The 27,568-nt window shown below is 43.6% G+C and overlaps 1 protein-coding gene across 3 annotated transcripts; it reads right to left on the bottom strand.

The window, feature by feature from the left end:
* Positions 1 to 649: 649 nt before the first annotated feature.
* LOC110526621 (epithelial splicing regulatory protein 2) lies at positions 650 to 24,181 on the bottom strand. Of its 3 annotated transcripts, XR_005052243.1 has the most exons (18): positions 23,980 to 24,181; positions 23,655 to 23,807; positions 23,064 to 23,192; positions 15,900 to 16,013; positions 14,697 to 14,811; positions 14,501 to 14,602; positions 14,072 to 14,126; positions 13,421 to 13,531; positions 13,128 to 13,260; positions 12,593 to 12,635; positions 11,714 to 12,015; positions 9,397 to 9,627; positions 9,007 to 9,205; positions 7,618 to 7,828; positions 6,974 to 7,169; positions 5,104 to 5,125; positions 2,745 to 2,844; positions 650 to 2,248 (listed from the first exon to the last, which is right to left on the bottom strand). XR_005052243.1 is itself a non-coding variant. In XM_036981002.1 (17 exons), the coding sequence occupies exons 2-16, from the start codon at positions 23,784 to 23,786 to the stop codon at positions 2,755 to 2,757; spliced, it is 2,163 nt and encodes a 720-aa protein (XP_036836897.1). In that variant the 5' UTR covers positions 23,787 to 23,807; positions 23,980 to 24,180; the 3' UTR covers positions 650 to 2,248; positions 2,745 to 2,754. The 3 variants fall into 3 exon arrangements, 2 of the variants coding, with proteins under 2 accessions (XP_036836897.1, XP_036836896.1); XM_036981002.1 differs by lacking the exon at positions 5,104 to 5,125 and having other exon boundaries at positions 23,980 to 24,180; XM_036981001.1 differs by lacking the exons at positions 2,745 to 2,844; positions 5,104 to 5,125.
* Between the last annotated feature and the right edge of the window lie 3,387 nt (positions 24,182 to 27,568).

The raw sequence follows: 27,568 nt of genomic DNA, 5'->3' as shown, positions 1-27,568 counted from the left end.
AAATTAACATTCCTGCAGTCAGCATGTCAATTGCACGCTCCCTCAAAACTTGAGACATCAACACCATTGTGTCGTGGACATTTTAGTTGCCTTTTGTCCCCAGTATAAGGTACACCTGTGTAAGGATCATGCTTCTTGATATGCCACACACCAGTCAGATGGATGGATTATCTTGGCAAAGGAGAAATGCTCACTAACGAGGATGTAAACATATGTGCACATGGAAAATGTCTGATCTTTTATTTCAGCTCATGAAACATGGGACCAACACCTTACATGTTTATATTTTTGTTCAGTGTAAATTAATTGGTTGTGTGGGAGGAATGATGGTGATGATCCTGAAGAGATCACCTTATCACTGATAGACAAATCACTTTATGCAGGGCCTCATTTCATTGGAGTCATCCAGACCTACACTGGAATATACATGTGGAATTGACTGGATCAGCCTACTAATAGGGATTACTAGAATACCTTTATGAACGTGTATGTGCCATTAACGATTCGAGTCATCTTTTGCACCACTAGTTGTCCAATTCAATCCAGTGTAAAAATACAAGTTTCATTGGTGCATTATGCCATACACTCAAAAAAGGTTTTCACAGCAAAACAAGGTTACTAGTTGTCAATAAGCACACCATCCACAATGTCACAGACTACTGTTTATTGGCCTCATCTAAAATGTCGGACTTCTTCAATAGAATTTCATTGATACAGTTCAGAACAAATTAAGGCAATTTAAACACTGGGGCAATAAAGTTCCATGTATTTATTCAAACAGTTATATACACATACAGTAGTTAAATTCATTCAAGTCAAGTCTCAAACTTGCTTAAAAAGAAACAAAAAATATATTCCGTCTGCCACCAGAGGTCAGCCAAGCCACAGAGGGGCCTGCTATTGCACTCTGGGTAATATAGGCACAGCGAAGATGAGAAACCAGACACTAGTATTCTCAGCAGCCCAGTCACACTCATTCGCCATTTTTTTGTAATATATATATATATATATATATTTATTTCTACCGTTCGTAGGTCCAAAAACAAGGGTTTTCTATAAAATATAGTCTGGAAGAAAACAGATGGCACAGAGATCTACTCTCTTTAAGGATATTGCTTAAAGATCATGCAGACCAACCGCCAACTCTTTTCACATTTAAATACATTTAAGGAAGAGTTTTTTTGGATTAAACAAAGAATCAATATTGGTCATGCTCGTACACTACAGAACTAAATTAGACTTCAGCTACTTGAGCCTTAGCCTACTCGGATTGTAACAAAGAGTGCTTGGACATATTATTCTAAATAGAATTGCATGCCATACAAATGCTTTCACAGCAGAAACAAACACGGTTACACAAGTAGCTGTGATTAAGCTCAGCATCCAGCATGTTACTGTGGCTCTCACTACTGTACATAGTGGCCTTGTCTTTTCTAGTTTTAGAAAAGGGAGTAGTGGAACAAGCGTCTGATTTCCCTTCTATCCAGTACAGTAGTAGTTTCAGTCTGTCTATATGGCTCTTATCTAATATTACACTGTACAGCCCAGCATTGGAAGGCACATCATTTACAACTAACATGCATACAGTACATACATAGTTTTTGCAGACATGCACACACACAGTAGTGTTTTCAGACTGACAAACCAGACAGGGGAATAGGGATTTTGTGTGAAGGTATGAACGTCTTATATAGTGGGGCTGTAGTGGTCATTTAGCTAAAACAAGGGGCGAAGTGGTTTCATGCTTTAGGTGAGTGGTACATTTCATTGGCATCGTCGGTGGATGTTATGGAAGTATTCACACAAGGCACTTCGTGCCAGACACACAGGAAGGAGGATTTGCATCGTATATAAATATGTGACCAACCTAGTGCTGTGGGGAGAGGTGTCTGTCGGTCTGTGTATGAATGTTGAGAGGGAGCTTGAGAAGGAGGCTAAGAGGGAGGAGTCTCGGCAGATTGTTTGTGGGGAGGTGTGTGTGTGTTTGTATCAGTAGTGGAGGGAGAGGAAGTGACAAGGGAGAAGGAATCAGCGGTTGTGGTCCTCGACTCCTCCCTCCATGGTAGCGGTCAGCTGGTCGAGGTCAGTCACAGCACACCAGCAGACGGACGGGGAGACCAGACAGGGGGTGGTTGGCGCGCTCGGCCACGGCCCGCCTGGCTGACTCCTCGCTGGGGAAGGTGATCAGGGCCTCGCCGCTACGCTGGCCACTGAAGTTGTACAACAGGAGGACGGCGTCCGGCTGGAGCTGGAGGCAACAAACCACAGGAGATGGAGAGATGAAGAGAGTCGTGGAGAGAGCGAGAGAGATAGAGAGAGAGACAGAGGGGATAGAGGCCACACCGCTCAGTCATTAGCACCATCCCAACACCAGGGGGCCACAACCCAGAAGAGTTGGAGAGTAGATCCTGCACTGATCAACCCAGTAGAGTTGGATGAGTCAGACGAGAAACCACCGGTCAATGCAATTCCTTCTAATGCATGCTTCCCTTTAGAAGAGCTACAGTCCAAAAAAAGCAATCCCCTGATCAGTCTGTGGGATCAGGATAGCAATGTGTTAATCAACTCAGAAAGAACACCACTAGGTTAGCACACTCAGGTCAAGGGCTAGATGAGAGAGATAGAGGAAAAGAGGAGAAACAAAGAGTCACTCTGGAGCACACTGTTGATTTGACATTAGGCAGGTGGACTGGCAGGCAGGCAGACGGGGGCCATGTGAGGTACAGGGTAGGCTGGTAACTTACCTTAGTCTCCCTACAGACAGAGCCACTCTTTGGGCTGAATCAGACTCCTGGTCTGTCCCTGACTCATCTGAACCATGCTGCTGTAGTCTTCAGGAGAGTACTACAGTGTAATGAGGTTCACAGTCAGACAGGGGGACTCAGTAGAACATTATACACGCACACCACAAATACAATCACACTAAATGTAGATACACCACAAGTCCAACAACCCACCTAAAAACTACTATTGGAACATACATACATACATGCATACATACATACATACATTACATACATACATACATACATACATACATACAGTTGCAGTCGGAAGTTTACATACACCTTAGCCAAATACATTTAAACTCAGTTTCACAACTCCTGCCATTTAATCCTAGTAAAAAAATCCCTGTTTTAGGTCAGTTAGGATCACCACTTTATTTTAAGAATGTGAAATGTCAGAATAATAGGAGAGAATCATTTATTTCAGCTTTTATTTATTTCATCACATTCCCAGTGGGTCAGAAGTTTATATACACTCAATTAGTATTTGGTAGCATTGCCTTTAAATAGTTTAACTTGGGTGAAACGCTTCAGGTAGCCTTTCACAAGCTTCCCACAAAAGTTGGGTAAATTTTGGCCCATTCCTCCTGACAGAGCTGGTGTAACTGAGTCTGGTTTGTAGGCCTCCTTGCTCGTACACGCTTTTTCAGTTCTGCCCACAAATGTTCTTGAGGTCAGGGCTTTGTGATTGCCACTCCAATACCTTGACTTTGTTGTCCTTAAGCCATTTTGCCACAACTTTGGAAGTATGCTTGGGGTCATTGTCCATTTCGAAGACCCATTTGCAACCAAGCTTTACCTTCCTGACTGATGTCTTGAGATGTTGCTTCAATATATCCACCTAATTTTCCTCCCTCATGATGCCATGTATTTTGTGAAGTACCAGTCCCTCCTGCAGCAAAGCACGCCCACAACATGATACTGCCACCCCTGTGCTTCACGGTTGGGATGGTGTTCTTCAGCTTGCAAGCCTCCCCCTTTTTCCTCCAAACATAACGATGGTCATTATGGCCAAACAGTTCTGTTTTTGTTTCATCAGACCAGAGGACATTTCTCCAAAAAGTATGATCTTTGTCCCCATGTGCAGTTGCAAACCGTAGTCTGGCTTTTTTTATGGCGGTTTTGGAGCAGTGGCTTCTTCCTTGCCGAGTGGCCTCTCAGGTTATGTTGATATAGGACTCGTTTTATTGTGGATATAGATACTTTTGTACCTGTTTCCTCCAGCATCTTCACAAGGTCCTTTGCTGTTGTTCTGGGATTGATTTGCACTTTTCGCACCAAAGTATGTTCATCTCTAGGAGACAGAACGTGTCTCCTTCCTGAGCAGTATGACGGCTGAGTGGTCCCATGGTGTTTATACTTGCATACTATTGTTTGTACAGATGAACGTGGTACCTTCAGGCGTTTGGAAATTGCTCCCAAGGATGAACCAGACTTGGAGATCTACAATTTGTTTTGAGGTCTTGGCTGATTTATTTTGATTTTCCCATTGATGTCAAGCAAAGAGGCACTGAGTTTGAAGGTAGGCCTTGAAATACATCCACAGGTACACCTCCAATTAGCCTATCAGAAGCTTCTAAAGCCATGACATTTTCTGGAATTTTCCAAGCTGTTTAAAGGCACAGTCAACTTGGTGTATGTGAACTTCTGACCCACTGGAATTGTGATAGTGAATTATAAGTTAAATAAGCTGTCTGTAAACAATTGTTGGAAAAATTACTTGTGTCATGCAAAGTAGATGTCCTAACCGACTTACCAAAACTACAGTTTGTTAACAAGAAACTTGTGGAGTGGTTGAAAACAAGATTTAATGACTCCAACCTAAGTGTATGCAAACTTCCGACTTAAACTGTACATGCATACACTACAAGTGTAATGTAAGACACCAATCCACCACTCAGAACAGTTCCTCACCCAAACTGAGTGCTCAGTCAGACAGCACAACAACTTTCTAATTGATCCAGATAGCAGAAACCAGGGGATAACCAGTTTACAGTGGTTTAGTCAAGAGTCAGGACTGAACTCAGCAACACGCTCTCTTTAGCATATACACACACAGTGTGTAGGACTGTAAAGCCCTACAGTAACTGGTCAGGTGTTCTCACATGCTGGGAGCTTAGAGTTAGCCCCGAGGAAAACACACACACACACACACACACACACACACAACATTAAAAACCAGCAGAAACTTTTCTAAACAAACCTTCAAGAGCACAAAGAGACCCAAAACACCTCAGTCCCATCCCTGCATCCTCAGGCTAGAACACCTAATACACCTGCCCAACCAGTCACAGTACTGTGAGAGTTCAGTTCATACCTCCTCTGTAGACTCACTCCGCCTACTCAGCCAGTCAGCCAATGAGGGAGAAGCAAGAGAAGGGGAGAGCACAAGTGCACACGTCCCTTATTGAATATGCTGCAGTGCTGAACCATGGTTTGTGTTGCAGTAAAGCATTCATTCTGGTTGCTAATATATATGAGCACACTGACTGTTCAGTTCTGAATGATGGGTTTGCCTACAGGCTTGTAGTTAAACAAAGATGGTTTTGTCATGAGGTGGGGGAATTATACAAATATGCTATTAATGAATAAGGGTTTGGACAGTTTGTCCAGGTATTTCTTCATTTGTGTGTCTTGTTTTATACTACTGCACTGTTGGAGCTAGAAACATAAGCATTTCACTGCACCCGTGATAACATCTGCAAATTGTGTACGTGACCAATAACATTTTATGTAACACAAGCCATACAATGTACCGACAGTAGAGTCCTACACGGGTCAGTTCTGGAGCCGCACCCGCCCAAAACCAATTCAGAGCCCCATCTGACGAAAGATTTTTCTCCTCAACCTGATCCACCTGCATAGAATTGCCTACAGCTGACAAAACCTTTACATTCAATATTTAGAATAGAATATAGGCTGCAATAATACATTTATAGGCTATAGCCTACTCAAACTTTAACCAGCGCCCCGGTTTAAACTTCATATGGCCTGCGTATGGTCCAAATGAACGAAAGCCTGAATTAACTGATATTAAACTGAATTGGCCCACCTTAAACAAATACCTGCTTGCAAGTTCTGCTGTCTGCATAGCCACTCCATCTACCGGGTTGTTGTCCTGGTTCCACTATGGTGTATTTCAGAACCTTTTTATTTCTCCGGTTAGGCCTACGTTAGCTTTTTTCACGTGAGCTAGGCTAGCCAGGGAAAGTACACTTGGCAACGTATTCACGTGGGGGGATAAAACACAGGTTTCAGCACCACACAATGGACAGTTCCCTGATCCACTGCGTGCATGGCTGGTAGCCTACATGTCTGCCTCACCGCTCACAGAATGGAATTCGCAACACAATAAGCTCCAGGGTTTGTAAAAAAATATATTATCTTGATTTAAAATGCTTCCGACCCGCAATATAATTGTTCTGAACCGCGAGCCGACCCGTGGGTTGAAATAACTTTTTAATTGCACCCGCTAGCTGATTTTTTTTTGCAGGTCAACCGCAGAGAGCTGACCAGATGCAGGACTCTAACCAACAGCTCCTAAACTCTGTAAAACTAGCAGAACATCCTGCTTTGCTACAGTCTGTCACACAGGCACAAACATATACCCACATCAGACAGAAGATGTATTTTTACAGGTAACATACCACAAGGTAATGTTTATATGAGCCCCATTCAAACAGCCCCTTATTTCCAACTCATTTGCAGGTATACTCCTTTTATACATGTCAGTGAGTAACTGGCAGGGATGTTGTTAAACCATGGGGGCTGTTTGCATTTCAAATTAGGGGAGGTGTTAAAACAATGGAAGTGTTTATGAATTTACCTGAATAAAAGCAGAGAACCAATCACACAGACCCAATACCTGTATTTTGGTTACAGCATCTGAACATGCAGGAATCATGACTAGGTCTTAGGTGGCTTTTAATTTGCCATGTTTTTTTTACCCCTACAAAAAAGCTGGCATGGTAAAATTGTGGGATCTTTGTATATGAAAGGGACAATACACAAAAAAAAGAGTGGCAAAGAAATCAACCAAGAGACATTAAACTGCAATGGAGTTTGAGACGGGGGCTGGGGAGACTGGAACTAAGGAGACTGGGGTAGAGGGAGGGAGGGGATTGTTTTAGGGGACTATGGAGGGAGAAGGAGAGGTTAGTATTGGGGGTCATATTGGAGGTTCTGACCTGGTATCCCTGGAAGAAGCTGAGGATGTCTTTGACCCCGGCGTTGTAGGGCAGACCCTGCATCCTAACTAGAGCGCCGTGCTGGGGCATCATGGGAGAGGCAACGTGGCCTTGGGGATGGGGCTGCTGGGCCGCTAACGCTACTGACCCTGGAGGAGACGCAAAGTAGCTCATCGTGGAGGGAGAGACTGGGGGGCTAGAGCGAGAGAGAAACACATTTATTTTTCTTTCTTTGGAAGCAAGTGTACATTATTCAGAAGATGTTCCAGTGTCAAAATCAATACCAAACATGGCACTTTGAACTGCATACATACATGAAACACACATGACAAAAGAGGATGTACAGTTCATATTGACAAAACCCGAGAGGGAAATGGTTGTGTGGTTTGTACACTAACTAGTTCACACTAACCTGGGGTAGTTCACACTAACCTGGGGTAGTTCACACTAACCTGGGGTAGTACGCAGTGTAGTTCACACTAACCTGGGGTAGTACGCAGTGTAGTTCACACTAACCTGGGGTAGTACGCAGTGTAGTTCACACTAACCTGGGGTAGTACGCAGTGTAGTTCACACTAACCTGGGGTAGTACGCAGTGTAGTTCACACTAACCTGGGGTAGTACGCAGTGTAGTTCACACTAACCTGGGGTAGTACGCAGTGTAGTTCATGTTCATGTTCATGTAGAGCTGTGCAGGGTGGTGCTGTGGTGGGTAGTAGGCCAGGGTGGGGGTGGGGTGAGGGCTGTGTGGGGGCTGGGGTGTTCTGGGGGTGGCCAGTAGGGGGGGCTGGTACAGAGCAGCCTCAGAGAGCATGGCAGGAGAAGGGAACGCAGCATAGGCCGGAGGAGCCAGACCTGGGGAGAGGACAGAGAGCGAAGTTCAGAATCTCAGATACAACCACACAGGAACATTGGATCCTTATCATAACCTCAATATTACTACACCATCATGCCTAAGCCTGCACATCAAAACATCACGCTGAACCATCACACAGCTCCCAGCGGCATACAACATCAATCAAATGTATTTATAAAGCCCTTTTTACATTAGCAGTTGTCACCAAGTGCTTACACAGAAACCCAGCCTAAAACCCCAAAGAGCAAGCAATGCAGAAGCATGGTCCCTAGGAAAAACTCTACTTTTACATATGATTGATAAGACTATGTTAGTCACATAAAAGCCTCAAGGTAGTATTCTACTCAGTTGCTCCAGGTCTGTCCTTGATGTTACCCTAACCCTACAACATAAACACAGTGAGGGATGTAGGGAGGTTGTGTATTTACACACAAACAGGCTGTATGGGTCTGTTGCCACATTGACACAAAACACAGTCAGATGACCTTGTGGGTTGAGGGCGGTTTGCAGGTACACTCCCCAAACCAATCTGGCAACTCAAGTGACCTTGTTGGGCTGAAGGCACCAAGTGACCTTGTGGGGATGAGCGTTCCCAGGTACACTCTGCCACCAACCTGGCAACCCGAGTGAGTGACTGTCATAACTCCAGGTCAAGCCAGTGAGATTACAGTTGTCAAACATGAGGTTGAATAAATGGAAAAAAAAGTCAACAGCAAACAAACAGCCATTTGAGCAACTGCTCTCAAAGTGTGGCCATCAGAATTCACAACAGCCAATAGCCACACCAAGAGTGTGCACTGCCTTCTAGTGATATGATAAGCAGGAATCTAATCTCTATAGCAACAGGGCACTAATAGAACAAAGTACACTGGGATAGATACACACGCACTTTAACCATGTGTATGCAAACAAACACTTCAGAGTTTTAATGGGTGTGTTACAACTAATATGGAGGGCATAATTACTACAGCTAACCCTGCCTGTGTAATATCTTCCCTGAACAAACCATTAAAAAAAGGCATAACCCCGACTGAAACATGTCCGTTTTAATAATAAACAAGCATTTCTGAAAGCTACTTGTCCTGTTGTCCTTGCTACATATTCTCCTGTTTACGTGATATGTTCTGAAACATCAATGGGACATGCAGTGATTCAGCTAGGTGTATTATGGACTTACAGGGTAGTTTGCAGGGTGGAGGGGACAGGCCGCTGCGGTTCAGTGTTCCTCCCATCAGGACGAAGCTCATCTCCTCAGTAGAACACTGGAACACCTCCACATAGCGGTCCTTCATCATCTTCTTGTGGCACTTCTGGGCCACCATGAACGCCCTGTCAGCTGACCTCATCTGAATGAAGGCGTCACCTGAGGGACGACCCTGGAGAGGAGAGGGAGGTTAGAGATGAGAATGATGCTCTGATGGAAGGGTTAGGGTGGGAACTTGTCACATCTCAATAGTGTAGAGCTGCTTCCGAATCCTCGGCTTGTACCCATCACTTCATCTACACTAAGTATTTCATATAAGACGAGTGAAAGTACCATGGTGTGTGTGTGTGCACCAACCAGTACCTGTTGGTTGAGCACCATATGAACTCCATGTGGTTTAATATCAATAGTGTGTTCTCCCATGAACTCCAGTATATCCTCTATAGCAGCGGTGTAGGGTAGACCTCGCAAACGGACACAGTCCCGCGTGCTGCCAGTCGCCAGGTAGGGGGGCGTGGCCAAGACCGGCATGGGGACCATGGAAGTGGAGGGCAGCGTGGAGATCAGAGGGGTGGACATGTAACGGTTCAGGACCTAAGAGGGCAGAGGTCAAAAGGTCGGCACTGACTTCATTATATTGCTGTGTTTCTCTGTAGTGTTGAGTCATGTTGACTGTCATTTACAAGAGGCTTTGATCTAATAGTCAAACAAACAACTCTGGTGTCACGACACAAGCACCATCCTCCATCCAACTGACTCATGGGGACCGCATTCTATGCTGTGTCACGTATAGTTCTTCAACTTTAGTCATGTGTTATGCTATAAAGACAAAAGCCATTGCACAACAAATTAAATTTTATTTATTTTTTATTTCACCTTTATTTAACCAGGTAGGCTAGTTGAGAACAAGTTCTCATTTGCAACTGCGACCTGGCCAAGATAAAGCATAGCAGTATGAGCAGACAACACAGAGTTACACATGGAGTAAACAATTAACAAGTCAATAACACAGTAGAAAACAAAAATAAGAGAACTGGATAAATGTGGAGAAAGAGGTTCATCGCCAGTAGTTAAGGTCCATCGCCTGTTGGACCTTAACTGTCTTTAAAACGCTCTATGCATCTCTACCTCTGACTGTCTACTATAATGTAACTGTTGCACCTTGGCTGCAGTACAAGGGAATAGCTTGATGCATCTCTGATAGTAGGTTAAGTAGTAAAGAAACCCCATTGAGTCCCTAGATGCCATACCTGTTGCACCTCACCTGCAGTGCTTCTGAACAGCTCTACATTCTACTACACCTATAAACAGTGACTGTGATGTGTTTTACCTGTTGGACCTCACCTGCAGTACTTATGAACAGCTCTACATTCTACTACACTGAACCTGTGTGAACAACTCTACCTCATAGTGACAGTCTACTACACCTATAAACAGTGACTGTGATGTGTTTTACCTGTTGCACCTCACCTGCAGTGCTTCTGAACAGCTCTACATTCTACTACACTGAACCTGTGTGAACAACTCTACCTCATAGTGACAGTCTACTACACCTATAAACAGTGACTGTGATGTGTTTTACCTGTTGCACCTCACCTGCAGTACTTATGAACAGCTCTACATTCTACTACACTGAACCTGTGTGAATAACTCTACCTCATAGTGACAGTCTACTACACCTATAAACAGTGACTGTGATGTGTTTTACCTGTTGCACCTCACCTGCAGTGCTTCTGAACAGCTCTACATTCTACTACACTGAACCTGTGTGAACAACTCTACCTCATAGTGACAGTCTACTACACCTATAAACAGTGACTGTGATGTGTTTTACCTGTTGCACCTCACCTGCAGTACTTATGAACAGCTCTACATTCTACTACACTGAACCTGTGTGAATAACTCTACCTCATAGTGACAGTCTACTACACCTATAAACAGTGACTGATGTGTTTTACCTGTTGCACCTCACCTGCAGTGCTTCTGAACAGCTCTACATTCTACTACACTGAACCTGTGTGAACAACTCTACCTCAGTGACAGTCTACTACACCTATAAACAGTGACTGTGATGTGTTTTACCTGTTGGACCTCTGCTGCAGTGCTTCTGAACAGCTCTACATTCTACTACACTGAACCTGTGTGAACAACTCTACCTCATAGTGACAGTCTACTACACCTATAAACAGTGACTGTGATGTGTTTTACCTGTTGGACCTCTGCTGCAGTGCTTCTGAACAGCTCTACATTCTACTACACCTATAAACAGTGACTGATGTGTTTTACCTGTTGGGCCTCTGCTGCAGTGCTTCTGAACAGCTCTACATTCTACTACACCCATAAACAGTGACTGTGATGTGTTTTACCTGTTGGGCCTCTGCTGCAGTGCTTCTGAACAGCTCTACATTCTACTACACCTATAAACAGTGACTGAGGTGTTTTACCTGTTGGGCCTCTGCTGCAGTGCTTCTGAACAGCTCTACATTCTACTACACCTATAAACAGTGACTGTGATGTGTTTTACCTGTTGGGCCTCTGCTGCAGTGCTTCTGAACAGCTCTACATTCTACTACACCTATAAACAGTGACTGATGTGTTACCTGTTGGGCCTCTGCTGCAGTGCTTCTGAACAGCTCTACATTCTACTACACCTATAAACAGTGACTGTGATGTGTTTTACCTGTTGGACCTCTGCTGCAGTGCTTCTGAACAGCTCAATGTATCTCTTGCCCAGAATCTGCTTGTGTTTCTTCAGGGCGTTCAGAGCGTACTCTTCACAGGAGAACAGGACGAAGGCGTCGCCTGTGGGCCGCCCGTCAGGGTACTTTACGAAGAGTAGGCCGTCGCTGGCGTCCGTCACGGGGCTGTCGGCCCCCAGGAAGGTCAACACGTCCTGGGGAGAGGCGGTGAAGGGAAGACCCCTCATCCTGATGATCACCTGGTTCTCCTTGGACAGGAACTGGGCCACCTCGTTGGATGTGCCTACAGTCACACAGAGGGAGAGGATACAGAGTTAGCTAGCTATAAGTGAGAAGTAAGACCTTTAGCTAATTACTTGGTCCCTTTAACATGCAAATTATTGTTGCTTATTGTCACTAATAAATAATAAAACGCATTACATCACTTTAAAATACAAGAGTAGACGTTAAAACAAGAGCAGTGAGTCAGAGTCTAGGGCAAACAGTATCTGCTGAAAGTCCAATGTCTTGACAGATATTATATTATTGATCTCCAGTCGACTGGCTAGAGTCCACAGACAGACACTAGTCTCTCCCCCTGCTCTCTCGCCTGTATCAGATCTGCTCTTTGTCTATTCACGCCCCCTTTGTATGGCCCTGAGCTGGGCCTTTCACTGGCAGCCGGGAAGATGAGGTGAGACACTGTCGGCCAGGGGTAAAGTTACCTTCCTCCAACTAGCCTCTGAGGGGTGAGGGTGAGGCTCACAAAGCACCTTTCATTCCCCCAGGATAAGCCAGAGAACCGGAGCGGTACAGGGCGGAGGAACAGGGAGAGTCCCTCTAGTAAATGGAAGGGGGGAAAAAAAAGTCTGAAATCTGACCTCCAGCGATCTTGAGGAATTCCTCTCCTGTGGCTTTGTATACCTGTGAGGATGAGAGGAGACTTTTAGCAACTCCAAATGGCCTTTCATCTGACCAATGCAACATGCATTGTGCTACAGTTGGAAAGCATGACACTTTTTTCATCTGTAACAGTATTGGCTGCATAGCTGATGCTCTAACGGTATTGGATCCATTAGTGAAGCAACAGCATTAGTATGGCTGTGTTAGATGTAGGGGCTGCTGTGTTAGATGTAGGGGCTGCTGTGTTAGATGTAGGGGCTGCTGTGTTAGATGTAGGGGCTGCTGTGTTATACGTAGGGGCTGCTGTGTTATACGTAGGGGCTGCTGTGTTAGATGTAGGGGCTGCTGTGTTAGATGTAGGGGCTGCTGTGTTATACGTAGGGGCTGCTGTGTTAGATGTAGGGGCTGCTGTGTTAGATGTAGGGGCTGCTGTGTTAGATGTAGGGGCTGCTGTGTTATACGTAGGGGCTGCTGTGTTATACGTAGGGGCTGCTGTGTTATACGGATGCTGACCTCAATGTATCTGCTGCCCATGTGGTGTTTGTGTCTCTCCAGGGCCAGGTCTCTGTGCTCCTGGTTGATGAACCGAACCAGGGCTTCACCATTCCTCCTGCCCTGGGCGTTCAGACAGAGGGCCACACCACCCCTGAAATACACAGGGAGAGGTTGGAGGAAAGGTCAGAACAATTTGACCCTCTATGGAGACGAAGCTGCATGTACAACTTCCTGTGGTTATTAGTCGCCAATTCTCAGTGGAACCATGGCTTAAATCACATGACGCACACAGTCATGTTTTGGTAACATACTTGGCGATGTTGAGGCCCTTGAAGAAGCGGGAGATGTCCTGGTCAGAGGATTGCCATGGCAACCCCCTGGCTCTGATCACTGTCTCACTGTCCACTGGCTCAGTCTTACTGCTGCAGGAGACAAACCAGGGGGCACAGTCAACATGGGGAACGGTGTTTAACAGTTACACACTAAACTCAATGCTGCATGAGACAGAGAAGGTCATGTTCAGAAACTCTTGAAGACAATGTAAATGGACTTGAATAGTACTTCTATATTGTTAAAAACCAAAGTGTTTCAGTAAGTTGTCTTCGTCAGAGAGAGACATGGTAAAAATTGGGACTTATGCAGTTTAACAGTCTACTTCACAGTACTCTAACACGGAAACACACATGCCAGGGGTTGTCAGGGCAATGGGCATTGGACACCGTAGTGGGATTTGTGTGGTGCTATTGGATAGCCAGTTAAATACTTAATGGCAAAGTTGGAGTGGTTTAATGACACGCTTGTGGTTTCCCTTGTTGCTGTAATCAATGCTACGAGCCTGGCTCTGAACATGGGAGGGACGGTTGGTTAGGCTTCAACTACAGTAAACAGGTTTAGTATAGACGTGGCCACACAACCTGGTTGAGTGAGGTTACATTAAGTCGATGCACTGAGAATATACATACCATGCTCCCGATTCAAGCTTGTACTTCACAGCTTCAAAGCATGAGAATTTGTGGTCTGCAAGAGATTCAAACACTAATTTACAATATGGATCAAACTTCTATCCACATTTACAATCAAAAGGACCATACTGATAAAAAATAACTTCACATTAGGCTTGACATTGGATCCGCCAACAGAAGCCAATCGACTTCACTTATATTCAGACTGAACAATACAACAAATGTTGTTTTTAAGTGTTGCTCCATGCTGCCAGGTTGTTTCATGCTCAACAGGTCTGGCCTGCCAGCCTGCAACTTCAGCAGCATTCCTGTTAGCCACCTAACGTAGAGAGATTGACAGGGCTGTGGGGTGGCCAGGTGGGACTGGCACAGACAGAGAGCAGGGGGAAATGCAATAGCAAAAGAGGAGAGAGAGATGTATAGACTTACTGTATGGCTCAGCCAGGATGTGCAGGGAGAGCTGGACCATACACCTCACCTCCTTCAGCCCCATCACCTGCTCTGACAGGGGAAGTTCTGGGATGCACACATCTACACACATGTAAGGATGTTTTATCAGTCATTTATATAAGTACTAGGAACATCAAAAGTGTTGACTGAAATTATATTTCATCTGACATCTTACATTCTAGCATAGAGTGCAGTGTTAGGTCCTGGACCTGTCCAGCATTGGGACAACATTTGTGAAACTCTTTCCTCACATCCACAAAGGAGTAGAAACACTCCGGCAGGACCAGGTTCTGAAAACAGACACAACAGGTAGGTCAGTCATTAGTCCATTCAACATTCACTGAATAGTAGTGTACTCTGTAGACAGACCTCATGAAAAGTAGGGATAATAGGAGTGATGTAATGAAGGGAGCCAGGAATAGGTGGCATAAAGAGGGGATGAGATAAAGCGGGGAAAACAGATGACATGACGCCATCTATGGATGATTGTGTGGATAGCTAGCATTCCTGTGCAGATGATGACGTTACTGCTCAACACAAGCATTGGAGACATACTGCTAACTGTGACCCAAGAATTACAACTTACACGTGGCTAAAAGGTCAAATGTAAAGAATATATACAAAAAAATACCAAAGACTCATCATCTTGACTGAATTATTGCATTGTGCCTTCCTCACCTATACACACACACACACACACACACACCACCGTTCAAAAGTTTGGGGTCACTTAGAAATGCCCTTGTTTTTGAAAGCACGTTTTTTTTGTCCATTAAAATAACAAATTGATCAGAAATACAGTGTAGACATTGAAGAAAGTTATTTGTTTCTGTCCATTTGAGCCTTTCATTGAACCCACAAATACTGATGCTACTGACTACTCTACTAGTCTAAAGGCCCATTTTATTGCTTCTTTAAAATCAGAACAGTTTTCAGCTGTGCTTAAATAATTGCAAAAGGGTTTTCTAATGATCAATTAGCCTTTTAAAATGATAAACTTGGATTAGCAAACACAACATGCCATTGGAACACAGGAGTGATGGTTACTGATAATGGGCCTCTGTACACCTAAGAAGATATTCCATTTATTTTTTTAAATCAGCCATTTCCAGCTACAAGTCAAATGACTTGCAAATCCGTATTTCTGATCAATTTGATGTTATTTTAATTAGACCAAAAAAGGTGCTTTTCTTTCAAAAACAATTAAATTTAAGTGACCCCAAACTTTTGAACGGTAGTGTGCATGCAGATATATATATTTTTTTTATTAGTGGAAATTCCCCTAACTAGGTCAGTAAATAAGGGCAGTTATATTTTCTATCAAAATGGCTACATTTCCCCTAAATGGTAGGTTAGAAAATCAAGGGCCACTCAATACCTTCTTGGAGGCCTCAGGGTGAAGGGCCTGTCGTATGATGAGGGGCCCGTCGACACACAGTGTGTAGGAGCTTCTGCCCAGAGCCTTCAACTCCGCTGAGACGGACTGCTGGAACTGTAGGGAGAGAATGAAGAAAGATACAAGAGGAGAGTTATTGTGAGAACATACAATGAATCACACACACAAAACCAACAAAGTAAAGTCATACTTTAGTTATCAGCCAAGTAGCTCCCTATGGTCTTTTAGAGATTCAGTGTAAACCACTTGTGCCCAGCAGACAAACATGGGAGTGCCAATGTCACCTCTGAGCAACCACAGAGTAACACAGTACTGATTAATTATGCTCCGCTGCAGCAAACTGCTAACTACAAAGGTTTTTATGCTTGGTTTGTTTTAGAATAATAGTGCTCTGGGAGTTCTCTCCCATAAGAATTAGCACAGCGTTTCTAACCGTTAACACTTTAAATAGGCCAAGTCTTTAGGCTAACTGGTACGAACAAGTTCCCTGAACAGGTAGGTTTGTGTTTTCTGGGGGAAGAACAGGTAGGGATGCGTCCTGAGATTGACAGATGTGAATAGGTTTTTTCAGGTGTTTGCATAGCAAGGAAGCAGACAACAGGGATTGTGGTGCTAATCAGCACCTGGAACAAGGAGGATTTCACTTAGCAGTTAGACCAACAGTCACAACCAGACATTAAAGGTGAAAACAACCAACCCCAGCCTGAGAAACCAGCCGCTGCTTCGCTTCCTATAAAACAATGTTCACCAATCCCTAGCCCCTATAAACACTTACCAAGCCCCACAGCAGGGACTCTCAAATAGGTCTGTGTTTAGTAATAATCATCACATTTAATGTGGCCCATTACCAGTGTTGTGTAAACTTTACTGGTGTCTTTTAAACAGTCAGACATAACATCTCACCATCACCTCAACCAACAAACTGACCTTTCCAATTTGCCAGTTAGTGCTGCCAATTGTATTTCTAGCTAGGCTGGCTTCCTTTGAAGATTTAGTTTTCATATCCTGTCTATTAGGGGAGAGTGGGGTAAGTTGAGCCACCCTTGTTTCTAGGAAACCACACGTGTCATTAAACCATTCCATTTTATGGAGTCTGAAGGAAGAAACCACATGGAAAAAGTGGTAAGCAAGTTATGTCCCAAAAAATATATATTTTCAAATTAATGTATTGTGTTAAGAGGTTTCATTATGCATGTGTCTAAACGACAGTAGGTCATTTTAGGATTGTTCTATACATCAGTTGGGGTCTCTATAAGCTTCAATATGAGGTCCTAAACCTAGCACCTAGCCTCTAACAAATTTGTTGAGTGTGGTGTACCGCAAGGCAGCTGGCTTAGGCCATGATTGTTTTCACAAATGATATTCCAGTGACCTTTAATAAAGCATGTGTGTCTATGTACACTGACGACGCAACAGTATATACAGTGCCTTGCGAAAGTATTCGGCCCCCTTGAACTTTGCGAACTTTTGCCACATTTCAGGCTTCAAACATAAAGATATAAAACTATTTTTTTGTGAAGAATCAACAAGTGGGACACAATCATGAAGTGGAATGACATTTATTGGATATTTCAAACTTTTTTAACAAATCAAAAACTGAAAAATTGGGTGTGCAAAATTATTCAGCCCCTTTACTTTCAGTGCAGCAAACTCTCTCCAGAAGTTCAGTGAGGATCTCTGAATGATCCAATGTTGACCTAAATGACTAATGATAATAAATACAATCCACCTGTGTGTAATCAAGTCTCCGTATAAATGCACCTGCACTGTGATAGTCTCAGAGGTCCGTCAAAAGCGCAGAGAGCATCATGAAGAACAAGAAACACACCAGGCAGGTCCGAGATACTGTTGTGAAGAAGTTTAAAGCCGGATTTGGATACAAAAAGATTTCCCAAGCTTTAAACATCCCAAGGAGCACTGTGCAAGCGATAATATTGAAATGGAAGGAGTATCAGACCACTGCAAATCTACCAAGACCTGGCCGTCCCTCTAAACTTTCAGCTCATACAAGGAGAAGACTGATCAGAGATACAGCCAAGAGGCCCATGATCACTCTGGATGAACTGCAGAGATCTACAGCTGAGGTGGGAGACTCTGTCCATAGGACAACAATCAGTCGTATATTGCACAAATCTGGCCTTTATGGAAGAGTGGCAAGAAGAAAGCCATTTCTTAAAGATATCCATAAAAAGTGTTGTTTAAAGTTTGCCACAAGCCACCTGGGAGACACACCAGACATGTGGAAGAAGGTGCTCTGGTCAGATGAAACCAAAATTGAACTTTTTGGCAACAATGCAAAACATTATGTTTGGCGTAAAAGCAACACAGCTCATCACCCTGAACACACCATCCCGACTGTCAAACATGGTGGTGGCAGCATCATGGTTTGGGCCTGCTTTTCTTCAGCAGGGACAGGGTAGATGGTTAAAATTGATGGGAAGATGGATGGAGCCAAATACAGGACCATTCTGGAAGAATGATGGAGTCTGCAAAAGACCTGAGACTGGGACGGAGATTTGTCTTCCAACAAGACAATGATCCAAAACATAAAGCAAAATCTACAATGGAATGGTTCAAAAATAAACATATCCAGGTGTTAGAACGGCCAAGTCAAAGTCCAGACCTGAATCCAATCGAGAATCTGTGGAAAGAACTGAAAACTGCTGTTCACAAATGCTCTCCATCCAACATCACTGAGCTCGAGCTGTTTTGCAAGGAGGAATGGGAAAAAATTTCAGTCTCTCGATGTGCAAAACTGATAGAGACATACCCCAAGCGACTTACAGCTGTAATCGCAGCAAAAGGTGGAGCTACAAAGTATTAACTTAAGGGGGCTGAATAATTTTGCACGCCCAATTTTTCAGTTTTTGATTTGTTAAAAAAGTTTGAAATATCCAATAAATGTCGTTCCACTTCATGATTGTGTCCCACTTGTTGTTGATTCTTCACAAAAAAACAGTTTTATATCTTTATGTTTGAAGCCTGAAATGTGGCAAAAGGTCGCAAAGTTCAAGGGGGCCGAATACTTTCGCAAGGCACTGTACGTCAGCTGCGACAGTAAAATAAATAACTGACACCCTTAACAGAAAATGATTTGCAACGGAAAGCTTAAATCTGTGTCCCTATTGGTCAAGTTCAAGTGGTAACTCCCAGTTTCAAAATGTCTTCGCCCTACTAAACATGACCCCCCCCCCCCCCGCCTGGCTTTCACTAATCTACACGAGGAGATTTATTTAACTAGGCAAGGCAATTAAGAACTTTTTTTTTTTTTTTACAAAGGCGGCCTACCCCGGCCAAACCCGGACGACGCTGGGCCAATTATGCGCCGCCCTATGGGACTGCCAATCATGGCCGAATGTGATTCAGCCTGGATTCGAACCAGGGACTGTAGTGACACCTCTTGCACTGAGATGGAGTGACTTAGACCGCTGTGCCACTCGGGAGTTCAACTTGAGGGAAATAATTATGTTAATGAGGGGCTCTTATTTCAACACACTTGCCGTTACCCACAAGCACCATCTCACTGCACAAAACAACACTAGGCCCCCTATATCATCATATGCAAAAAAAAGATAATTTTGTTGAACCCTTCATTGCATCTATTGTCTACAGCTATCCTGAACCTATCACACCCTAAAAGGGATGAGATGTTTGAGTCCTCGTGGTGACCGGGACCAAGATGCTGGTTTGTTGGGCAGGTCTGTCTTTCCACGTGGAGCTGTGGGATCCCATGCCACTTCAGGGCCTGGTACGCTACATTTCACCATAGTGTGATAACATCTGGGTTAGGGAAGGACTGATACACACAGGAAGCTCATTAGCTGAGGTGGGCCGGTCAGATAGGGGCCTAAGACAACTGACTGGCTTTCTCTGAAAAGACTGGCTGCCAAGGATCCAGAGGTCAATGAGTCATCATCTGGGAGCCATGACAGATGACACACACTGTATGTCATATAGGTATCAACAGATACTGTAATGTATCTGGTAACATCTATGGTATAGAACCCAGTCATTGAAGTAGTCCCATAGATAATAGGACAAATATTAGTCAAGGAAAGTCTAGACTGACACAGTTGAGTATGTGACAAAGAGAGGAACAAAACAGCCCAAACAGGTTGAGGCGCTGTGGAATTCAAAATTATTCCTCTGTTTCGGGTGGTAGAGCATCATTCTCAGAAGCCATCGGATATTAAACATTTTTCTGTCACCTCAGACAGTGACATGCAAATATCTATCACATTTGTTTAGTTACCAAGAACCCTCTCCACACACACGTACAAGCAGGAACAGAGCAGGATGTGAAGGTAGTTGTGTTCAACCTAATGCATGGTGGGTGAGGTGTGGTGTTTGTTAGCTCACGGCTGTTTTCACATCTATGCAGCCTCACCTTGCACAACCAGCAGCAGGATAAGGAATAGAAACAAATGGTTAAGGAACTAAGCGACACACCCTTTACTCTATCCTCTCTGCCAAACCAGCATACTATTAGAGCAATGTCCAACAGGACAGACCTAACAAAGGAAACAGGTCTTGATAAATATGCCAACACTAGCAGCAAGGCTGTCAGAATAGGAAATGTTAACATACAAATGAGAACGTGCATAGACGGTCACTGTAATATACCTGACCTGGCCAGCCAAACCATTCATTGATTACCATTGGTTTCATTTTCCCCCAATGGGAGGTTCTCTGCTGCACTGTGCCATGGGTGAGTGAGGTAGGATTTTACCCTTGAACCTGGCCCCATCTGTGTTAGCTCTGTGGTATAAGCTATAGCTGGTGTGTTTGCATGGTGTTGAGGCTGGACCCAAGGAGAGAAGTAGAGCAGGGGTGGTGATGAGGCTCACGATAAGGGAGTAGAGAGTACCAGGCAGTACTCATGGCTAGGTCTGTTACAGTCACACCACTGTCCCAAACTTAAGTAATTTTATGACTGGACTGTGGAGATTAGATGTTTACAATCCTGGCTCTGTAGAGGATCCTCTGGCTTGTTCTCTACAAGGTACAATGATGTTGGAGAGCAGGAAGGGAGAAGACCGAGGGAGTGTTTTATTGCTGCTGGCACTATCTTTCATTATCTGCTTCTGCTGTGCACCTGCCCCAGTGCCTTCACAACCTGGAACAGGGTGACGCTGTCCCACCTATGAGAGAGACTTAGCAGCACAGAGAGCTGAACACGCTTTGCTCCGGGGTCCCTGGCACAGAGCAAGTCAGAGCCTGTGTACTATCACTGCACTGATCTGAGGCTCTTCACACTCAACACTGGCCCTAATAAGCGAGGGCCTAAGACTGACTGGGGTTCAATGAGTCAAAATCCCAAATGTCTTCCAGACAAACCCATTGATCTGAGAACAGTTAGAGAAACTACAACAGGATTCTGACTTTTTATTTTTTATAAATTCAATCTTAGGGAGAAAAACTTGTTGATATGTTGAATGGAAGGCAGGCTACAAGCCCACAAGGAACAGTAGGTATTTTAAGTCTCCCCCCCCAATGGAAAGGGTGCAGCCCAGTTCTAATCTCTATCGCCATTTTTCTCAGACTGAAGAAATATTTCACCAAAGAAAACAAATCTGCGTCCTTGGCTTGGCTACTCTGGCCTTATGACATTGACAGGTCCACTGAGATATGGTCTCTGCTAGGTTAGTTAGCTATTCCTACCTACAACCCCAAAGGCAGTCTCTCCTATGACTCACATTAGCTGAATGTAGCTTTATCTCCATTCCGCCACTGACTGCCTGACTTAAATCAATAGACAAATAAATAAACTAAACCTGACCAATGGCAAGAGAAAGTGACCTAGCAGACAGAGGTAAGCCAGTAAAAATGGATTGTTCTGGTTAATCTTTAAAGGGTCCACAGACTCACAAAACAAATGAATTGGGACGGCTTGCTGGTATAGAAACTCAAACTACAGATGACTTCAGCAACCAGAAATCAGCAGTGAGAGAGCATCTTGCGGTATGGATCTACTCTAAATCTATATTGTGTCAACAGCAAGAGCACTGTCAAACTCAGGAGCTATATTGCAAAACATTGTTGTTGAGGAAGGACTGGTCACTTCAACAAACCTGCTTGTTGCATGGGAGAGGACCACAGCATTGAGTCAGACAGCATCTCTAATCGTAACCCTAAATCACAAGGAGAGCCTGGTAATATGGGGTTTTCAATGATTGAAATACTGCTGGGGGCGGGGATGGGATTCGGTGTAACTACCTACCTACAGAGTGCATACAAATACTCTCAACACTGCAGGCAGACAGAGCGGTTGAGAAACACGTTTGGCAACATACACCCTTCTTTTGTCAAAACATACCAGGGGAGGTGGAACCTGAAAACACTTTTACATCCTGGTCATCATAAACAGGAACAGACTGCCTTCTCACAACTACCTGGCCTGAGAAAACAGGTGCTGGGCTATGGCAAGGGGTCTCTGTCATTCCCACACTTTCTCTCTCCGTCCTCTACCCAGCAGGGGTATTTCTTTGCATTCCCAGGTAAACATTCAGTCTTCCAGATGTCAGCAGCTCGCATCAGTCTGGGACAAGACTAGACCTGCTTGCCTCCCCGTCCCTACCTCAACCCCACGGCAGTCACTGCTTAGCCAAGCAAGCCTACTCAAACCAGCAACTACACTGAGCCGGTCCCAAATGATACCCCATTCTCATAGGGCTCTGGTCAAAAGTAGTGCACTTTAGGGAATAGGGTACCATTTTGGATGCACCTTCTCACGGCCTGTCAAAGAGTTTAATAGGCCAAACAGCAGCCAAACCAAGTGGAATAATTTGTAAAGGTCAGATACCTTTCAGGGGTTTCCATTTGTTGAGAAAAATCGACACACCTTGACATTTACCTAAAGCTTCATCATCAAGCTTGTCCTGTTACCTCCCTCCAGGTGGTTGGTGACACAGACCATTTGAATGCTGTCATTCTTATCATGCATGATTGTTTTTGCCAGTTAAAGTTCAGCCATTATCATATTAGAGATTAAATCCTTTGTTCAGCATCGTAAGCTTTTCTTTGAGTCAGGTTTAAAATATTTAAGTCTGAGAATGCAGGAAAGCAAAGGACAAGACTCCAGATTTGAGTCCTAAAATGTTTTAGGGCCTGAACAGGAATCTTCACCAGTAGCCTAATCAGTCTCACCTGTTGCAGAACTTTGTCCAGAGGTTCAGCCTTGTAGAGTTCCTCCACAGACAGCCCAGTCTCCTCTTTACTCTGGTCTGTCAACTCCAAAGAGTCGGGCTTCACAAGACGTCTCTGAAGTTTCCCAACCTGTGAACGGAATCAGTGTTTCACCATGGCATGTGCCACCCATTTTAGTTATGAACTACAGAGTACAGTTTGGTGAAAACGCAAATAATTTCCCAAGTCAGCACTAAACATAACAGGCCAATTTTATGAACTCAGACCATCAAACAAGCAGTTAATTAACAAAGCACAGTTGCCAATGTCAAGGCGTTGACATATAACCAAAGGTATGCTATCTTTCATCCTATATTTAAAGCATTTCACTGAAGTTAAATCTGACAGGTGTAGGCTACACACCCATGAGCCTATCGGTTGGATAAATTGAGGCCCATGCGCACTTTTAAAACTGTGACCCACAAATAATTACAGAACGCGTACCTTTGTTGATTAATATGTCAGCTGTCAAGTTAAAACATGAATCCACTACTTAGACACAAAAACACTAAAAAGTCAAGAAACCTTTACAACGGGTGAGAAAGTCCGTACCTTTTTCTCATGTAGATCCACAATTTGCCACACCAAGAGAATTATTTCCCTCTCATCCGAACCCAGTTTACCCCCATTTGCACCAGCTGTTGCCCCAAAGAACACCACCAGAGTATCACTGTGCGAAGCCATCAGGGACCACAAGGGTAAAAACTACAATTAAAAGCAAAGATGAAATAAAAATAACACGAGGATCCACCTTTTTCCAGTGATAAGAGAAGCAAACAAAAGGTCTGGAAATTCAATTGAAGTCAAGTAAACGAATAGGGGAAAAGAAAGATTACTTTCAAGAGGACACGAAAGAGATTTCGACCAAAGACTCTACCTGATCAAGTACTTGAGCGTGTTCTATCCAGAGATACTGGTTTAACTGGTAAAGAAAATTGGAAAAAAAATCCCTGTTTTCTTTTACGCAAACTCCATGACAAGCCTAGAAAAAAAAATCTGCCTCGCTATTTTTCTGAGTTACCTGTGTCTGATTCAGCCGCTAACTTTCAGTCAAGCTCCCAGAGGAGTTGGCCTATTGGCCGCTTGGCAAAGGTGAGGGCGGGACATAGCGCACCAATACCTATGTAACCTAACCTGATTGGTTTAGCATGTTTGGCGGAAGTAGTAGCAAATAAGAATCCGGCTGTTCACACATCTTTGAAGTAGCACAGCGCCTAAAGCCTCGATCACACCGACAGTGAGCTTGCGATTTGGCACACCAGAAGAAAGGCTACATTCAAATCAAATTCAAATCAAACGTTATTTGTCACATGCTTGGCAAACAACAGCTGTAGACTAACAGTGAAATGCGTACTTACGCGCCCTTCCCAACAATGTAGAGAAAACCAGAAAAATAATAACAGGAGGAATACATAAACAATGAGTAATGCTATATACATGGGGTACCAGTTCCAAGTCGATGTGCAGGAGCACGAGGTAATTGAGATAGATATGTGCTTATAGGTAGGGATAAAGTGACTAGAAAAATATAATAAACAATAGCAGCAGTGTGATGAGTCAAATGCAGTCTTTCAAAGGGGGTCAATGCAGATAGTCTGGGTAGTTATTTGGTTAACTATTTAGCAGTCTTATGAAATTGGGGTAGAAGCTGTTCAGGGTCCTGTTGGTTCCAGACTTGGTGCATCAGTACCGCTTGCAGTAGGGTAGATGAGAGAACACTGTGTTTGCCTTGCAGCATTGCTTTGCACAGGCAGTTGCAATGCATTCTGTGTTCTGTGTGGTGCATAGGTTGGATATATCTATGGTATGCATCAAATTGTATGTGTAGACTTAACAGAAATAGTAGCAAAATGACAATGTTAAACTTTTGTTGAATGCATATCCAGTAAAAATGCTGGATTACATAATGATCAAGTTTGACTGCAGAATTTATTACCCAGCATTGATGCAATGCGATGCAATGCGTCTGTCCATGTTTTTCAAAGAATATAGGAATGTTAGCTTCTCTTGTGCCAAGTTTGAAAGTGAAACTCTGTTGCACCACCTAATACAGAAAATACATGTATGTCCCTGGCTGGTAATGACTAACCATCACCAGGTTTGTCAAGCTCCTATTTATGCTGGCAGCATACCACCCTGCGTACCACTGCTGGCTTTATTTTGAAGCTAAGCAGGGTTGGTACTGGTCAGTCCCTGGATGGGAGACCAAATGCTGCTGGAAGTGGTGTTGGAGGGCCATTAGGAGGCACTCTTTCCTCTGGTCTAAAAAATATCCCAATTCCCCAGTCCAGTGATTGGGGACACTACCCTGTGTAGGGTGCTGTCTTTTGGATGGGACGTTAAACAGGTGTCCTGACTCTCTGAGGTCATTAAAGATCCCATGGCACTTATCGTAAGAGTAGGGTGTTAACCCCGGTGTCCTGGCTAAATTCAGAATCTGACCCTCAAACCATCACGGTCACCTAATAATCCCCAGTTTACAATTGGCTCATTCATCCGCCTCCTCTCCCCTGTAACTATTCCCCAGGTCGTTGCTGTAAATGAGAATGTGTTCTCAGTCAACTTACCTGGTAAAATAATGAATAAATTAAAAAAATAGAATCAAATAATGTATTTGTCACATGCGCCAAATACAACGGGTGTAGAATTTACTGTGAAATCCTTACTAACGAGCCATTTCCCAACAATGCAGAGTTAAAAAGGAAAGAGGTTTTAAGGAAATAGTAACAAGATAAAATAGCAATAATGAGACTGAATACAAGGAGTACCGGTACTGAGTCAATGTGCAGGGGTACGAGGTAGTTGAGGTAGTATGTACAGTTGAAGTCGGAAGTTAACATACAGCAAAGCACCCCGACAACAGGATGCTGCCACCCCTGTGCTTCACGGTTGGGATGGTGTTCTTCAGCTTGCAAGCCTCCCCCTTTTTCCTCCAAACATAACCATGGTCATTATGGCCAAACAGTTGTGTTTTTGTTTCATCAGACCAGAGGACATGTCTCCAAAAGTGCGATCTTTGTCCCCATGTGCAGTTGCAAACCGTAGTCTGTCTTTTTTATGGCGGTTTTGGAGCAGTGGCTTCTTCCTTGCTGAGTAGCCTTTCAGGTTATGTCGATATAGGACTAATTTTACTATGGATATAGATACTTTTGTACCCGTTTCCTCCAGCATCTTAACAAGGTCCCTTGCTGTTGTTCTGGGATTGATTTGCACTTTTCGCACCAAAGTATGTTAATCTCTAGGAGACAGAACGCGTCTTTTTCCTGAGCGGTATGATGGCTGCGTGGTCCCATGGTGTTTATACTTGCGTACTATTGTTTGTACAGATGAATGTGGTACCTTCAGGCGTTTGGAAATTGCTCCCAAGGATGAACCAAACTTGTGGAGGTAAACTTAGTGCATGTAAACTTCTGACCCACTGGAATTGTGATACAGTGAATTCTAAGTTAAATAATCGGTCTGTAAACAATTGTTGGGAAAAAATACTTGTGTCGTGCACAAAGTAGATGTTCTAACCGGCTTGCCAAAACTATAGTTTGTTAACAAGAAATTTGTGTAGTGGTTGAAAAACGAGTTTTAATGATTCCAACCTAAGTATATGTAAACTTCCGACTTCAACTGTACTTGTAGGTAGGGGTAAAAGTGACTAGGCAATCAGGATAGATAATAAACAGTAACAGCAGTAACAGCAGCGTGTGTTTATGTGTGTGGCATCAACGTGTGTGTGTGTGTGTGTGTGTGTGTGTGTGTGCGTGCGTGCGTGCGTGCGTGTGTGTGTGTGTGTGTGCGTGCGTGTGTGTGTGAGTGCATGTTGTCTTAAGTAGTCTATGTGTGTTGGTGTGTCAGTGTAGTATATGTAAGTGTGTGGGTAGAGTCCAGTGAGTGTGCACAGAGCCATTGCAATTAAAAACGGTGTCAATGCAAATAGTCAGGGTAGCCATTTGATTAACTGTTCAACATTCTTATGGCTTGGTGGTCGGATCTGTTCAGAGAAACTGGTTGTGTGAGTGACAGCACACCTGTGTGGAAGGACATAAAATAACTCAACGGTATGTCTTGGGAAAATGTCTCATAAAATGCATTGTATTTCCTAAGGCTTATACATACAACATACCAGTGGTGGAAAAAGTACCCAATTGTCATACTTTAGTAAAAGTAAACATACCTTAATAGAAAATTAAAATTTCTCTCAAGTAAAAGAGAAAGTGACCCAGTAAAATGCTACTTGAGTAAAAGTCTAAAAGTATTTGGTTTTAAATATACTTAAGTATGAAAAGTAAATGTAATTGCTAAAATATACTTAATTATTGAAAGTAAAAGTAAAGGTATAAATATATTTTTTTAAATCCTTATATTAAGCAAACCAGATGGCACCATTTACTTGTTTTTTTTAATTGACGGATAGCCAGGGGCACACTCCAACACTCAGACATAATTTACAAACAAAGCATTTGTGTTTAGTGAGT

Source organism: Oncorhynchus mykiss, chromosome 6 (genome assembly GCF_013265735.2).
Source record: "Oncorhynchus mykiss isolate Arlee chromosome 6, USDA_OmykA_1.1, whole genome shotgun sequence".
Taxonomy (NCBI): Eukaryota; Metazoa; Chordata; class Actinopteri; order Salmoniformes; family Salmonidae; genus Oncorhynchus; species Oncorhynchus mykiss.
The sequence above is the reverse complement of the archived record's forward strand: the minus strand, read 5'-3'. Positions and strand labels throughout refer to the sequence as shown.

Excerpts from the sequence above, each read along its gene's own strand:
- LOC110526621 (XM_036981001.1), bottom strand. The coding sequence starts at position 23,786 with ATGGCTTCGCACAGTGATACTCTGGTGGTGTTCTTTGGGGCAACAGCT. Across the intron at positions 12,636-13,127 it reads TGGGCAGCAGATACATTGAG|GTATACAAAGCCACAGGAGA; the intron begins GTCAGCATCCGT and ends TCATCCTCACAG. Across the intron at positions 7,829-9,006 it reads TCCACCCTGCAAACTACCCT|GTCTGGCTCCTCCGGCCTAT; the intron begins GTAAGTCCATAA and ends TCCTCTCCCCAG.